The sequence below is a fragment of the Anomalospiza imberbis genome, chromosome 15, assembly GCF_031753505.1.
Source record: "Anomalospiza imberbis isolate Cuckoo-Finch-1a 21T00152 chromosome 15, ASM3175350v1, whole genome shotgun sequence".
Taxonomy (NCBI): Eukaryota; Metazoa; Chordata; class Aves; order Passeriformes; family Viduidae; genus Anomalospiza; species Anomalospiza imberbis.
The window spans coordinates 10923147-10940273 of record NC_089695.1 but is presented as its reverse complement, the minus strand read 5'-3'; the positions used below and the strand labels follow the sequence as shown (position 1 = coordinate 10940273).

The 17127-nt window shown below is 45.5% G+C and overlaps 1 protein-coding gene across 1 annotated transcript in view; it reads left to right on the top strand.

The window, feature by feature from the left end:
* The window catches only part of COL23A1 (collagen type XXIII alpha 1 chain), a 178211-nt gene that overhangs the window by 131799 nt on the left and 29285 nt on the right, over positions 1-17127 (top strand). The window contains exons 4-5 of the mRNA XM_068205849.1: positions 2619-2626; positions 5830-5856. Of these exons, the coding sequence (XP_068061950.1) occupies positions 2619-2626; positions 5830-5856 (35 nt within the window). The remainder of the gene's footprint in view (positions 1-2618; positions 2627-5829; positions 5857-17127) is intronic.

The following is a 17127-nucleotide window of genomic DNA, read 5'->3' as shown; positions in this document are numbered from 1 at the left end:
TTTCCCCTGCCTGGCTCTCTCCTCTCATGGCAGGGGAGCTTGCATGATAAATGAACTGCAGATTTAACAGAAATATCATCCCAAAATTTCCAAGCTGAAAAAATACTTGGAAATAAATGACTGTGACCTGTCATTTCCCATATGTTTGTGTACTGCTGGGGATGATGCTGCTGTGACCCACTCAGGCTTTGCATATACAAAATAACAATAATGTTGGTCAATCAGGAAATCTGGGTCATTAATTTTTAATGAGTTTTGATTTTCACCTCCTGCTAGCACAGCTGTGCACGTTCTTAAGGAATCTTTTTGTGTTTCCATATATCTCCGTGCTCTTGCATGCTTGAGCACAAGGTGCTCACTCCTGGTCACAGCAGCATCCTCCCTGTTCAGGTAAATCAGTCATAGACCAAAATCTGTACATTTGCAGGGTTTTTTTTGTCTTTTTCCTCTGCCTTCTGGAATCAGCCCCCAAGTTAATTTGTCACATAGTTTTCAATACACAAAGACTGTTTTCAACTTTTATTTGTTGTTAGAAGAATTTCCAAGTTGTTTCATTCTTCCTTGCAGCCTCTCAAACTGATTATTGCCAGTCAAAATTATTAGCAGTAAATTCTGGCAAATTTCTTTGAAAAGAGCATAAATCTTGTGCAATGTGCCCACAATGATGAGATGACTGGATGAAGGGCAGCCCCTGGGTACAGGATCAGCTTCTTTATTTATCATTGAATTGCAAAAATATTTTACTTTTTTTCCATAGGAAACAAGTGTTTTGTGGCTGGGCTGTTGAAAAACATATTCAGCAAACCAGAAAGTTATGTTGTTCTTAGGAGGAGAAAAGATCAGTTCAATAGGTTTAACTTTATGCCTTAATGAAGATTTATTTAGCCTCAGTTGGCCAGCAGCACAGTAAGAGATTGGTGTAACTCCACTGGTGGGGCTGGAGAACATCCAGAGGTGCATTTACAGACCTTCCCATTTGACAGATTCCTGGATTTGGGAGGAGGAAGCACTTTAAAAGAGCACTTGCCTGCACGTGTTGGTGAGAAAAAAACAGTAGCTGAGAAAAGGAAAGTAGGCAACAAATTCCAAAGAGATTATAATTGGTACATGATTGAAATCCCATATTAAAATAATTTCCTGCCCACTTCTTTGAGACTTAAGTCTTGATTTTCCACAAAAGGGCTCTTGTGGGTAGCCTGGTGTAAGTGAGTTAATAAATCAGGTTTATGATTCTCAGTTAATAAATTGGCATAGAGCCACTGGCTTCTGTATTCAGAAGAAATTAAACCAAGGAGAGCAAGTTAAGCCTCTGTGCTCCTGGCCTGGAGGTTGTCCCTGCCCCAGGTGTGGTTGTGTGGCATTGACCCCCTTCAGGTGACAGACACAGGTCAGTGGGATGGTTCTTGGTGCACTGCCAGCCATTACTTGCTGCCACCCCTCATTCTTAAGCTTGTTTGGTTTTTATTTAATTCAAATTAGTGATGTTTTTAATTTTAAAATTAATTTTAAAATCCTTGAAAAGGCATTGACTTGAAATATGCGTCTTGAATAATATTGTTGAATAACATAGATGAACAAGGGTTTTTGGTTTTTTTCTCTTTTTTTGCCTCCCTTTTAAGCTTTCCCACTTTTTTTCCTTTTCTAATTGTGTTTCTAGTTTCTGGTTTTGATCAGGCAAGAATCAGAGCATGAAGAAATCCCAAACAGAGCTATAGGCTGCCTCATGGACAGGAGTGTGCAACATGATTGCTTTGGATTTGGGCTCCGTGCTCACCTCAGTGCAGCACCAGCTTGGGCAAGCAGTGGGAAAACTGCAGGAATTGGTGTGGCTGGTGGTGAACACCCTGCCCTGCTGGGGGACTTTGGGGAATGTTTCTTTTCCTACTGCTAAAGCCAGCCTCAGACTGTGCCCCTGGCCCCCAAAGCCTGCCGTGGGCGCGGTGGGAATTTCCCTGGAGCTGCGGCACTGTGCAGCACTCCAGGGAGCACAAGCAGGGGCACATGGGGGTGACACAGGGCTCTGGGCTTGTGTGACATGTGTGGAGGTCAGGGAGAGGTGGGCACATCCGACAGAAGCGTTTGGGGTCTGTGGAAGCAGCAGCACTGCCCTTGTCAGGTCCCTACCACACTGCTCTGCTCCTCTGGCTTTTGTGAGCTCATACCCTGCTCCTCCTGCATTACCCAACGGATAAATAAGGTCCGTGGTGAAAATATAGGTTTTATTCCTAGAAATTTGCACATTTTTCTGGCCATTTTGGTCTCCTTTTTGCTGGCCACAGGTGGTGCCCAAGGCCCTGATGCCCTGCACATGGGCCCTGTCCTGTGACATGCCCGGGGTCTTGTGGGGGGAGAGGAAACAGAAAAAACTTTGAAAAGATGGGAAAAGAGTGGGTGTACACCCCTGTCAGCACTGCTGTGCCAGCAGCACGGGTGAGATGGGGCTGTAACAGGAGAGTGTGGATGGTGCTGAGTGTATCTGGAAAGTCTTTGCATGGGAATTGGACTGAAGAGTCCTAAATCGTTCTGGTGTTGCTTCCTGCTTTGTGTTGCTTTATCAGATTATACTTTTTTTTTTTGAAATTGACTCTTTTTCTCTTTGTTTTTCTTTTGTTTTCCAGGACCTGCAGTAAGTATCGTGGATTTTACTGTTGGATCAACAAAGTTAAGGCTTCCCCTTTCCCTGCCTTTGTGTCCTTGCAAAAGCACAGCCTTTTTTTGGTAGAGGTGTGTCTGGAAACAAAATCAGTACCAGATGCTGCTGCATTTTTTTTTTTTTTTTGGTGATTGTAGACAAATTGGGGGGGGAATTTTAAAATGTTTAACTTGCTGCCCCAAGGGACTTCCACTAATTTTAAACTCAGAAAATATTCAGTAAAAAAGGAGTTTTCCCTTTAAAGAGTTCTTTAGTCTGCCTCTGTTTAACAGAAAGAGTGCTGTACTAATATTTAACATGTTACTGGGTTTATTGGTTCTAAAGCTCTGTCTTGCTTTTCTTATCTATTGTGTTTCCAGCATTTAATATGGGTTTGGTTGCCTCACAAGGGGGGCTAGAGGGAAAACCATAGCTTGCTTGCTTCTTTCTTTGAAGTCTTGGGTAGAATAATGAGCATTCCTACCAATGCAACCAGAAAATTTATGGGGAAATAGTTGTTTGAAGGGGTAATAGTTGAAAATGTGTCAACTCCTCCTTTCAAATGTTCAGACGTGCCTTTGGCTGTGCCACCACATCCAAATCTGTTGTTCTTCTGCTGGTTTTGGAGTGAGAATTTATGTTTTATTTGTGCCCTCCAAGTTGCTGAGGGTTGGTTTAAAAAATAAATTATGGGTATTAAGTGCTTCTGGTTTTGTACCTTTCTTCCCCCAGAGGAGGAGGAGGAGGAAGAAGAGAGGTTCAGGCTGTTTGCAGCCACATTTCCTTGTCTGTCATTGCTCTAGCAGAGGCATTTCTTCACGTTGCTCTCTTCCTATAGAGCCTCACTGGGTTGAAAGGGCTTATTTTAGGGAAAATAAATTTGGCAACTATTCCTGGGCTAATAAATTCCCAGTTCTGTTTTGGTGACAAGAAGTGGGGGGTGTCCCAGCACCATGGCTTTGGTTCTCCTGGGGCTGACAGCACTGCCTGTGGGTTTAGTTGAGGGTTTTCAGCCCTTTGAATTTTTGCTTCTATTTCAACTTAAAGGTAAATACTTAAGAGGCAGTTGAGCAGAACAATTGTTTGGGATTACAAATAAAGAGGATACTGGGATACTGCCTATTTAAAACTCCCCATATACACCTTTAAGGGACACTCCCTGTTGATTGAAGAACTTTGGCTAGCTGGAAATGGGTTTGTGGAGCTGTTTGGTCGTGCTCAGAGGCTCTTATCAGCCCACACGCAGCCAGGGTGGTGCTGCCTCACGTGTGCTGTCTGGTCACGTTTATTATGGCGATCCAACACAGGCAACATATGGTGCACTATTAATTTTTCTTTGTCTCTAGTTGGTTTCATTTCCTGGTTCCCACGGCACTATTGAATTGCAAACGGAGCACAGGGGAGATTTAACACAAACAAGATCTTTTTTTCCTTTCCTCTCCCCTTGCCCTTCTTTGAAAGACAACTCCTGGTTTAGTTAATTTTTGGGTTGGGTGGGGTTTGTTGGTTGGTTGGTTGGTTTTGGTTTTTTTTAATCCTGCTTTTTAGCATAAATGGCCTTTGCCAGAGACTTCTTTAAGCACAATATAAAATGAGTCCTAGAACCCACAGAACCACAATATTATTTTACTTTAACAGTACTGCATTTATTAGTTTCTTCTGTTTCTTGATTTAGGCCAGAAGGAATTGATTACTTCTTACATGTACAGCATTACACTGCTCTAACTGTATCCCCAATTCTGTTGTTCCCTAGTAGCAGTTGTTCTGGTATTTTATTCTTTTGGCTGTCATAAGTTAGTTATGCATATAAAATTATTAGAATTTGTGGTACAGGATTTGTGGCTGATGGATGATTGATTGTCCTGTCTGTGAGTAAGGGGTATTCTGCTTAGATATGCTATAAAACCTCTGTTTTGGAGAGTATTAAAATCACATGCTGGGTAGGAAATTTGAAATATAGACTTACCACAGACTGTAATTAAACATTTACAGTCACAGATATTAGCGAACACATTATATGTTAGTGTGCTGGCTGGGGAGCTCACCAGCAAGCGAGGGCAGGGCGTTCCAAATGCTTCCTATTTCTCTGTGTGTGCTCCACTGCCATACCTCTCCATAAAACCTCCCTGAACACTTTATCCCAAGCTGTGTTTGGTTAAATAGGCAGCTGCTGAAGCCAGGGCTGTTTCTGGATGAGCCAGGAGTGCTGCAGGAGGCGCTGCAGCTGCAGGGATGCTTAGGAGAAGGGCGAGCCCCATAACCGGTGTGAAGGGGCTGCCGGAGGTGTCCCATGCCACGAGCAAAGCCTGACTCCAGCTGTGCGCCCACAGCACTGACACCTCTGTGTTGGTGGCAGCAGGTGACATTGCTGCACCAGACACTCGCCTCGCTGCCGATCTGTGTGCCAGCTGAATCTCAGCAGCTCCTTCCCGGGATCCGCCGTGGGTCTGGCTTGCAGCAGGCTCTGCTGTGGCTCACGGCATGGTTAACAGCCCCTCGGGCTGTGAACGCCTCTGGGAACCCCCCGAGGCGAGCACGAAAGGTGAAATACCCCGAATGGGCTGAAATACCCTGAATGGGCTGGGTTTTGTTCTGCTGATCCTGCAGCTGCTGCTAGGAACTTCAGTAGGGTGGTTCTCTGCAGCATCAGCTGTGCTTTCTGCTTCACTGCAAGCAAAGCAAAGCTTAGATGTGAGCTGGGACAGCGCATCCTGCAAGGAAGTTAATGGATCTTAGAGGGGTAAACCTTCACCAGATCAAGTGCTGGAACAGGAGTTTGAAGCTCAGTGATTGCTGTCCTGGCTCCTGCCTCAGCCTCCACGACCTCTCCCCAACACTGAGGTGTTTTCTTTCCTCTTGGCCCCCCCATCCCAGGGCAGCTTTATGGCCAGGAGCCAGAGTGTGCCATGCATGTCTGTGGTTTCAGGGCCAGCAGGGGCTGGGCACAGGCAGCAGGGATGGGTGCAAGTTGGCAAAACCTGTGGTAAGTAGCCAAAGAGGGGCAGGAGATCACAATCCAGGGGAAATACGCTGTAGATGTGACCTCTCTGGTAGGAAAGTTGCCCCCAGAGGTTTCTCCAGAGTTTAGTGCCAGGGCTGGCTGGAGAGCCGATGGCCCCGTGTCCTGCCTGCTGCTATGTGATGTCAAAGTTCTCCAGGTGCATTGACTGACTGATCTCCCTTGTTCCCCCCCACAGGGGCAGTCAGGACGCGATGGTTACCCGGTAACTCCACTGCTCCTTTTATTTTTATTCTTTTCTAATCTGCGCTCTGTGGTCCTCTCCAGCATTTTCTGTGACACTTGATTTTCCTTGCCTGTTTTAAGCTTCTTTTTTTCACTTCTTCCCTCCTCTCTTTCTTCATTGGCAATAGCTTTTGAGGGATTCAGCCCTAAAACTTAAAAGTCTGAGCAATAATCTCCCTTAATGTTTGTAGGGATGAAACACTTGAGCCCTTTCATGGTAGTATTCAGCTCTGGCTTAAGAGTTCACTGGACTGCAAAGTGAGTGAAGGTTTTGGGGTTTGTCCCACTTAGAACTCTAATAAGGGATACTGGTGAAAGAGCCTCAGGTGTTGAGATAGATCCTCATTTGCCCATATCCAAAAATTTGTCTGTGGGTGCAGAGCTGACCTGCTGGATGTGCAGGAGGAGGGAGTCCTTGTTCTGGCCAGATCCCAAACCTCAGCCTCCTGGCTGGCTCCCCTCTCCCTCATCAATGCCCTTGGATGGCCACAGTGCTCCAGCTCCAAGGGCTCAGCAGCTCATCAGGGAGCCGCTCCCAAGCACACACTTGGTGCACGGGGCTGGTAAGAAGCACTGTGTAAATTCTCCATGTACATAGCATGGAGAGAGATCTTCCATCTCTGCTCCAGCTTTTTGAATTGATGCGGTGAGCTCTGCACTGCCTGTTGCTCTGGAAGGGTGTATTGGCTTTTCTTAGCCATCTCCTTCCTGTGGTTGATGCCCTTTTTTTCTTTTTTTAAATTTTTCCTTTTTCCCTTTTTTTTTCCTTTTTTCTTTTTTCTTTTTCCTGAATGAGTGTGTTAGGAAAACTCCACCACATGCCCTGGCCTGGTTTCCCTTGAGTGCCCAGAAACCATAGAAACATTTATTGAGTTTTATGTGTGTCAGGGAGCTCAAGAGTGGAGGATTGGAAGGGAATTCCAGGGCTATTTGCAGTTTTCACTTCCCCTGGACCCCTGTGATCCTCCCTGTGGAGGACAGCAGCATTTCCCCAGAAATGGAGAGGTGGGAGATGGGGTTAATTTTGCAGAACCAGCCTGTGTTGCCCTTGCATCCCTGGCACGAAAGTACTCGGGACTCCACCAAATGCTGAGGATAGATTCGGTTTGTTGCGAGGGGAGGCTGTGGCCAGCAGGGCTCTGTGTCCAGGGAAGGGGTTTGTCTCCCTCAGGTGGCACCTGCCCGCATCAGCCCCGGAGATGCTGGAGCCAGGAGGCTGTGCAGATGCCTTAGGGGTCTCTTGGAAATTAAGAGTTTCATTTATTAGAAGTTAAGATGTGAAATTTCACTCTAATGGGATGTTGATTGTCATTTTTAGGGTGGCTTTTTGCCCTTGTGGGGTGTGGCAAACCCTGCTGGATTAGCAGTGCCCTTGGCAGGTTTGTGCCTTCTCCTGTCTCAGTCATGTGGTTTAGTGGCAGAACTCTGAAAACCAGAAACTCTGGGAGGAAACAGGGACTGTTCCCTAGGAGAGAGCATCCCCACCGTCCCCTGGGCAGCCTGGCACCTTGCCTGACCCAGCTCCTGGAGAGGGATTTTGGTGATGCTCCAGCACTTCTGGATGGTATCAGAGACTGGGAATGACCTCAACTCTGCTGCCACATCTGCCCTGAGAAAATGGCATTAACATCACCACGAGGTTTTTCCTCCCCTCTCTTACCCCCAGGACCTGCAGTCCTGGTCCAGGCTGGTCTTATCCTGACTTTGAAACCAGCAAACACTGAATTACTACATCCACATGGCTATGGCTGCACTAATTAACTGTATCTAATAAGGAGGTGAGGATAATTGTATTTCCAAAGCAAGATGTATCCCTGAAGGAGGAAACGAAACATAAAGCAGGCTTGGGAGTGTTATTCAGCAGAAGCATATGAACAGGTTTTATTAAATCCAGTTGCATATTCAAATGAATTTACTTATTTAGTTCCCTTCAGGGTGATCAAATAAACTCTGAGCTGTTTCAGGGGGTGGATGTGGTGAAAATGTAGAGGTAGAAGGTGGATATTAAGTGGTGTGTGGTGACACATGCATCCCTCTGCCAGCAGTGCTTTGAGCTGCTAGATTATAACTGAGCTGCAAGCAAAGGAAGCTTTAAAGGGATGAAGTGATCCAGAGCTCTGGAAATGGGACTGAGAGAGAAAACAGCTTATATAAGATTATTTCAATATTGTTATACTTAACATCTTAAGAGAAGCAGTTTGGGCCTTACAATAAAACTTTACAGCAGAAACAGTTTTTTTCTTTATGAAGTTCTGTAGGTTTATTGTTATTTTTGAAATCCCATAGAGGATTTTGGTTTCCATTTTTAACCCTATGGCATATCCTACTAACGTTGTCATAACAGCTATGAATGATGCTGGGATTTGTTGCTCTTCTGCTCTTGTTTGATTTGGTTTTGACATCCCGCTGATCATGCATCACAGCACATACCTCAGCTGGAATTTCAGTGTAAGGGTTGTAAGGATCTGTCTTCTCTTTCCCCAGTAACATTTGAACTTGGCCAATTTCAGCCAGATTTGCCAGAAGGACAAAGACTTTGTAGAGAATAGTTTAACTTTTGATACTGGGGGCAGGTTAAGGGAAAAAGCCTTTCTGATGCCCATGGTAAGGCAGGAGCCAAGGTGCCACAGAGCTGCCTTGAGCTCAGGTTTGCATGGGGGCAGCAGAGGAAAAGCAGATGTGCAGCCACCACAATGATGGAAATGTGTTTCTTGTTGGGCAGGACCAGGCCCTGGGACTGGGATCCCCTGGGACCTGTCCCAAGCTGTGCTTCCCCAGGCAAGGGGCATCCCTGCTGCAGAGGGGTTCCCCTCAGCTTGGTGTGCTGTCAGCATGTTGGGCCATTTGTCCTGGGGAGCTGGGAGGGAGAGAGGGCTGGTGCAGTGGGGCTGTGCTGCTTTCGTGAGCAGGGCAGGCAGCTGCATCTGGGCAGGAGGAAAAGGAGAAAATGAGGAGCAGATGGGAGAGCTGAACTGTGAGTAGGCTTAGAGCTGACCTTTGAGAGCAGCAGGATCTCTGCATTATGCAGCTGTTTAACTGGATATTAGGAAACGTTTCTTCACCAAAAGGGTTGTGAAGCATGGGTCCAGACTGCCCAGGAAAGTGGTGGAGTTTCTGTCCCTGGAAGGATTTAAAAGATGTGGCTCTTGATTTAGTGGTGTGCTTGGCAGTGCTGGGTTAATGGTTGGACTTGATGATCTTAGAGGTCATTTCCAGCCTGGATGATTCTGTGGTTCTAAGCAATGGCTGTGCAGTGCTCTTAGCAGTGTTGCCCCCATCTCTTCCTCTGCCTCATGCAGGGATGCTTCTATACTTGCCTTCAAACTACTCAGTTGTTCTCCTACATGATATTTCTCCTCTTTCCCAGTGAGATGCTGCCTTTGTGGTTCACCAGAACCCATTCTCTTCTCTTCTCCACTTACTGGAGAGGCCTTTTGAAGCCAAAGTCTCTGTTTCTTGAGAGTTTCATCTGCCTCTGCTGCTCATCCCTAAAATCAGTCTCAGCTACACCACTACGTGACATCCCAAATGCAGGGTTGTCACTTCAAGTGGGAAGAAACCAAAAGAATGAAGTTGATTAATGAGGGGAATTACTTCATGTGCATGTCTTCATTAATAGAAAGCAGAGCAGGGAAGAGGCTTTGCAGAAGAAAAGTATGATATGAAACAGGGTTGTGTCCTATTTTATACATTTCCCTTAGAATACTAGGATTTATTTTTAGTTGAGCAGTGTGTTACCCATTTTGTCCCTCCGGTGTATAATGTTTGCCTTCTGAATTTTGTAAATCACTTGTGTGTTGCCTGGAAGACCACAGGCATCGTCTTGCCCATCTCTTGCAGCAGTGGGAACCTTCTGAGAAGCCAGGGAGAAAAGGCACCATGCTCTGCCTGCTTAGAAGTAATGCAGCTTGTTACTGAAGATGATTCAGCATTGAGTACCCAGCTCTGTGGTCCCCAGCACAGGAAGGATATTGATCTGTTGGAATGAATCTAGAGGAGGCCACCGGGATAAATAGAGGAATGGAGAACCTCTGCTATGAGGAAAGGCTGAGAGAACTGGGATTTTTCAGCCTGGAAAAGAGAAGGCTTTGGAACATCCCAATTGCAGCCGTGCAGTGCCTGAAGGATCTACACGAGAGCTGGAGAGGGACTCTTTACGAGGTCCTGGAGTGACAGGACAAGGGGAATGGCTTCACACTGACAGAGGGTGGGGTTAAATGGGGTATTGGGAATAAATTCTCTGTAGTGAGGGCACTGAGGCCCTGGCACAGGGTGCCTAGAAAAGCTGTGGCTGCCCCATCCCTGGAGGTGTCCAAGGAGGTTGGATGGAGCTTGGAGCAACCTGGGATGGTGGAAGGTGTCCTGGCCCATGGCAGAGGAGCTGGGCCTAGGCAGTCTTTAAGGCTCCTTCCCACCCAAACCCTTCCATGACTGTGTGACTAATAGACAGGTAACTGCACCAATATAATCAATTAAAGGACTTAAAGTAAAAAATAATCATGACACAGGCATTGCTCAATGCTGGCTTTTCATTTTGGGGAATAATTGCTCGGTCAGAATTTAAATACTCTTGTGCAGGCCATTCTCACATATTTACAGTCCAACTCATGCTAAGGAGATATTGGAGTTAAGCAGGTCAGCATCTTCAGAAACTTTTATTTTGGGAGCCTTGGACAGTGAGCTAATATCTTCCTTTGGCTGCAGTGTTGTAAATCCAGATCTGTCCACTGAAGTCAGCTGTAATGTATAAGCCAGAAATCAAGTGGTAAGGATGGTAAAACTCTGGTTTTAATTAATTTTCAAGACATAAAGTGAAGCCAAATGTGTTTTTCTAGGCTGATGTCTGTGAGAGGGGTTGAAGAAGCACATGTAGAAGGGAAGATGGTTCCCTGTCATAAAAACCCAGCAAAGTGAAGCACTGGAACAGTGACTTTGGTTACAGCTCTAGACCTTGACCATGAACAGTGGAGTCTGGGGTTTTCTCCCCTCAGCAATTAAGAATTTTAGTTAGTACACAACTTAGGGAAAGTCTGTGCAAGCTTTTCGTGTGTGACCCATAAATATAATATGAATGCAGACAGGATGATGTCTGTGAAATGAGGAACACATGCCTTAGCCTCTTCCTGGTGGCAGCTCCTTTGTGCCATTGTGGTTCCTTTTCTTACCAGAAAGCTCCAAGGCATTCACTTAAGCAGGCATTTTGGAATGGCAGCACCAGAAAACCACATGTGGCATTAATAACAAACTACTTTTACAAGAGAACTGTAGGAGTAGCTTAAAATTGGACTGCCTGATGTCTTGATGAGTTGCCTCCACCTATTCAATTATCTCAACGTGCTGCTTGGGTGTGCTCGAGGTGCAGCCTGTGAGAGTGGCTGGAGGAGCCCAGTGTAGCTCTGGGGTTGCTCTGTGTGCAAACTGGAGCAGCAGGCAGCACTTTAGCTCTTCAGGGGGGCTGCCAGAAATCCCATGTGAAGTATAGGAGGCTGTGCTATGTGGCCAGACCTCATGGGCTCTGTGGACCCCAAATTTTCCTGTTTTTTTGCAGTAGGCAGTTGATTCCAGACCTTGGGTGGTGGCTCGTGCATGGACACAGTTGCCTGTGGTGTCCAAAACACATTGCATGGGTGTTTTGGCTGGATGTGCATTGCTAGACTTGGTTACTTTTAAACAATCTGTGGTGTGATGAAGGCTTCTGTTGGTGAGGTATTTAGTTTTTTTACCTAGGCTAATCAAGGTCACAACTGTAATTTAGGTTTCAGTCCTGTGTTTGTTCCCATGTTTTTGACTTGTAAATATCCAGACTTCAAGGAGTGTCTCCTGTGTGTGAAGTCATTTGCACACATACCTCTCCCAGTAAGAGCCCAAAAGACAGAAGTAACAAACATTCATTTTACAAGGCAAACTTTGTAGTTCCAGTCTTTTTCATTTTATTTTAATATCAGTTTTGTGGCCAATTCACGTAATTATTTGCCTAGAGGGAAAACCCTCTTTAAACAGGGAAAGCAGATCCAGCATGTTTTCCTGCTACATCCATTTGCTGGCTCTCTGATGTGGAAGCAACAATGATTTTGTGAGGACCAGTTCTTTGTGGCAGCAGTTTATTTTCCTTTTGATTTAAAGGTAATTCTTCCACAGGGATAATAAAAACTTGTCTTCTACCCACCCGACAGAGGAATTGCAGATGCATTTGTTTATCCTCTGTGATTCCAATGGTTCTGGATAGGGAGAGGACAGGGCCTGGTGAAGGTGCTGACAGCAATGGCAAGGAGAGCAGTGCAGCCCAAATTGCACTGGCAGGGCAGAGGTTTGGTTTCTGGCTTCTCATGCAGCTTTTCCTCTGGTTTCCTGCTCTGAGTGTTGAGTGCAGCTGGTGGATCTGCATCTCTGTTTCCGGTGCATTTGGGTCCAGCCCTGTGGTACAGAGGCTTGGTGTCTAGGCAGAGAAAAACTGAGAAAACCAAGAAGATTTCTCATTAACCACCAAAGAGAGGTAATCCAAGCAGAAGCTCTCAATGACACTGGTGTGGAAAGACTATAAAGGCAGTAAGCACTGAAATGTTTGCTTGTAACACCAACATTCTTCCAAAATTACTTGCCTACTTAAAAATTGCATTCCCAGCTCAGAGGCCATCACTGCTGTCATAGGTGGATATTAAAAAAATATATCCAAAGCCCAACTGGACATCAAATATTAGAAGAAAGCAGTTGTGCAGAACACATGGAACTCATTTAAGCCTCAGAAATTTGGGGGAAGTTGGGGGGCTCTTTCTTCCATAAGAGTACTTTGCTGTTTTGGAAGAGAACTGGTGCAATGTGATGCACAGATGAGTGAGTTCTTCCCTCTGAAACGGTGACCTGGCATGTCTGCCCAGGAGCCACGGCAGTCTGTGCTGGGAAAAGTGAACACACTGGCTCTATTTTGGCATCTCCAAGTGACCTTCCTCAAAAACCCTATCAGTGCCCTGTGCAGCTCCAGCCCAGGGTTTGTTTCCCCGCTTTGGACCAGTCAGTGTTAGATTTGATTCCAGGCATTTTTTCTTGAGTATTTTAGAGAAGACATCCAGGACAAAGAGGAAGCTCTGTGCACAGACAGAAGGCGGCACATCTTGTGGTTGAGGACGAGGCAGCTCCTGCAGGGAAAAAGGTCCTTATCTCATTTGAAACCCTGCAGAACGTGGTTGGCATGTCTGGAACACAGCTGGGAATTGAAGCACTCTGGTGAGCTCAGGCTAGCGATGCAAAGGAGGGGCTGAGCAGTGAGCAGAGCCCAGTGCTGCCCCAAAAGCTTTCTGAGGATAGAGCTTGGGTTTGTTTTTTCTGGTTTTGTCTGTTTGTTTGTTTCTTTCCCAAGGCTTTCAGAAGTGCTGGGAGCGTTCGTGCCCCATGGAAGGGAGATGGGCTCTCCCTGAAGAGGCTGGCTCTGCGCGGCCGCCGGATGCCCGGCGGGGCCAGCCCGGCCTCCGAGGTGGCTGCTCCCTTGCAGAGCCGTCTGGTTTGCATTATGGGTGAAGTTTTTAGCAAATTACTGCTCCTTTCTGCTCCGTTTCCATCAAAGAATGGGCAGAGGCCTCCCAGCAGTCTGTGGACAGATTTTTTGGAATAGAGCACAGATATGGGGGGTTTTTTGTTGCCTTGTTAACGCATGCTTGGCTCTTACCAGGCTGCTCTGCATCCTTTACCTGACACCTCTGTTGGGGGATTTACTGCTGGCAGCCTGGGCTCCCTCTGAAGAAATATTTCAGAGCCTTTGAGGGTTCGGTGATGCTGTGCCCTGCCAGCCTGTGTGGGCAATGCCCGGGGTGTACTCAGGTGGTCTTTTTGGGAAGAAACGAGGGACAGTGGTGAGGGATGCTGCAGCTGGGGAGCTCCGTGGGTGAGGAGGGCTCGGCTCATCCCACTGCCCAGAGCAGCCCCATCCTGTGGGATCTCCCACAAGACTGGGATTGGGTGTTACATGCAGGGAGATTAGATTTTGGACAACCCCTAAATGCCCTTCCTCATAAAAAGAAATGGGGTTTTCTATCTGAACGAGGACAGCCTGGCTCCGAGGCCATGCAGGATGTATCTTGCATGTGTAAATTGTTTCCAAATGGAAACAATTAGTCTTGCAAGGATTAAAAAATAATGAATCGTCAACGTTGCTGTTTAGTGCTTGTAAGAAAACTGTAGAATCTGTTTGGATTTGGATTTTTTTTTTTTAATGATGCAAAACAACTATTATCTAGTAATGGAAAATGGGTTTCCAGTTTGCATGTAGTCATGGTTTGCTCCATACTGAAATATGCTTTTTTCAAACAAAGAAAAAGAAAATTGTTTACATTGTTAATAAAGGTTTTCTATAATCATGTTCATTGCTTAAAAAATAATATTTATTTTTAAATGCAGTGCTGTTCCCATGTGTAGCAACCTCATCCCACTGCAGTGAGGCCCTCTATGCTATATATAAAGCTAAACATGAAACTGTTGTGATATAAATTATCTTAATGTTTAAACAGAACAGCTCCTGGTAGGAATGTTTCCAATGTTTTGTCATGCTGCAGACTGATATGATTTTGGGGTCTCACACCAGGGACCCAGAAGTCAGGGCTGATGAAGGAGGAACCCCCTGCCCAGGACACCTCCAGACTCACAGCAGTGAGTGGTGTGTGCTTGGGGTAATTCCTTGTATGACCAATTTCATACTCTTCACAAGTTTTTAAATGTAGTAATAAATTAATTTAGCATTATAAATAATGATGATAAAAATAAACAACAAAATATAATAAATTGAATCATTATCATTTTTGTACTTAAAGGCATTAAATTATTATTATTGTATTTAAATGCAATAATTTAAATGCATTTGAAAGGACAAATGATTAGTGCAGCAGCAGTGGTATTGTATGGAGTAGAAATTTGTTATTTTGAAAGAGTTTCTGATCCTTCTGCACTGAGGACTTTGGGGAGGGAGGAGGAGCAGCAGTAACTGGGGATGAGGTGACATCCCAGAGCAAGTCTCTTGGACTCAGTTTATTCACAGTTAGTGCCAGCGATTCTCAGCTGTTATTTAGAGGACTCACAGTTCATTTTTGTTTCTCAGTCCCTTTTCTTCCAGTTCCCTTCAGCTGGGAAGCTGGGAGCAGCCACAGCAACCTGGCTGCCTTCCTCCACTTTCCTTGTGACGGGCCTGGCAGGGTGTGCTTGGCCACAGCTTTTGCCAGAGCTTTCTTCTCACACAAAAATGTGCTGAGGAACCACATGGCCAGCAGACACTGTCCTGCCTGTGAGGATTTACAGCATGGCCTATAGGAAGGGATGGTCCCTGCTCCCTGCCTGTGCTGCAGATGACCCAGGGTCCTTTGCAGGGATACTAAAATATTGTCATGCTCTTTTGTTCATTCCTTGAAATATAAGATTCTGCCCTTTTTTGAAACCACAGAGCCAGAGATGGGAAAGGCAGCCCTTTGAATTTGTCAAAATTTGACTGCAGGGTTCCTTCCGAGCCCTGTGCTAATTTTTAGCAGAGCAGGAAACATTAAAAATAACCATGAGAGAAGATTTCCCAACTCAGAAGGATTGTCCTTTTAATAATCTCTGGCTTTGCTTTCACTATGTATTTTCCCCCCCTAAAATTCCTGTAACGCTTTCAGAGCAAGCCCATCGCTGCCAGCAGCAGTGAGGGCACTGGAGGGGGATGGCAGAGGGCCAGGTAGCCAGGCTGGCACCTGGGCTTGCTCTGAGCCAGAGGTGAGTGATGTGTGTGGGAAATGCCTGTTATTTCTTGGAAGAGCTTTTGCATGTGAACTAGACCTTGCAAGCTCCACATCTCCCAGTTTAGGTGAGCTCAAAACTGCTCTCAAGCCTTCAGCTGACCTCAGCAATGGGTGAATCTCATTTTTGCAATGAGAGGTGGCATTTTGGTGCTGTATCTCAAGACTTGTGAGCTTGTACTGTGCAACAAAATAAAAAATACATCAGAATTTGTTTTAAAACACATCTGAATGCAGCCCCTTACTCTGAAGTTGAAATGTTGTGTGTCAAACCAAGGCATGCATCGAGACTATGTGATATAGTAACAAGCTCTGCTCAAGCTTCAACATCTTATCTGACCCATGTCTGCATTCTCAGCATCAAGGTATAATTATATATCATTACATAATAGATCATCAATGCGTACCATAAAATATATTAGATTTATAAATAATGTCCTCTCCCGGGTGATGGCAAAGGGGGATGCACCATTGGATCACCATGGATCCTTATTGCTGCAGGAACACCTGTGCCTGTGTTAATCTTTGTGAGGGGTGAAACCAAGGTGTGTAATTGCAATTATCACTCGCCTCTGCTCCATGTCACCAGCTCTCCCCACTAATCCAGCTCCTCCTGCTCCAGCAACCTGAAGGCTCCAGACAGATGTTGCAGATGTATTTTCTTTGCAAAACTGACAGCAACAATTTTTCTTTTCTAATGGGGAGGGTATCCCTCAGAGCTGGTTTGACCAGGCACTGAACACATCTGGTGTGTGATCAGAAAATGAGATGTGAGTTGGTTACCAGCTGGAAGGGGCCTCCAGGGTCGTCTGGGACCCCAACAGTGTGCTCTTCCTTGAAGCATTTTGTCCCACTTAGCCAGTGCAGTGATGGTTTTGGTCAGAACTATGTTTTGGGGGAAATTGGTTGAATTTTCACTGTACCTTGTTTTGAAGCATTGGGTTTGTCTTAGGCAGAAAGTTCGTCCCCTCTTGATGTAGTGAGTAATGAATTATCTGAATTGTGATCACTGTGTGTGATTTAGAACAAAGGCCTGTGATCAAGAGTGAGTGAAGGCACTAGTGAAATTGCTCCCTGGGCAAAAAGCAGAGCCTAAAGCCACTGCAATGCTTTCTATTGCTTGGGATGTCCAAGGAGAAAACTCTCCTTTTTCATACACTTTTCCTGGTTGGTTAAGCAGAAGTAATTTTTGTCCTCTCAAAGTGAAAACTTCTATAGAGATTGGTTTTAAGTGGGGGAATAGAGGGTTACTTGTTGTTTCCCCTTTCCTTGTTTATCAAATAAATTAGAGATTGCTTAATCTTTAATTAAAATGACATGGAGGAGAATTCAAATAAAAGACAATAACAATCTCAACACATAGGCACTCCTGAGATTTGCAGGCAGCCAAGTCAGGCAGCCCAGATTTCAGATGTTCTCTCTGCTCTACCCATGAAATCTCTGGCTGCTCTTGGGAAACCTGCCTTGCTCACACAGACATTTGGCTGGGCAGGTAGAGC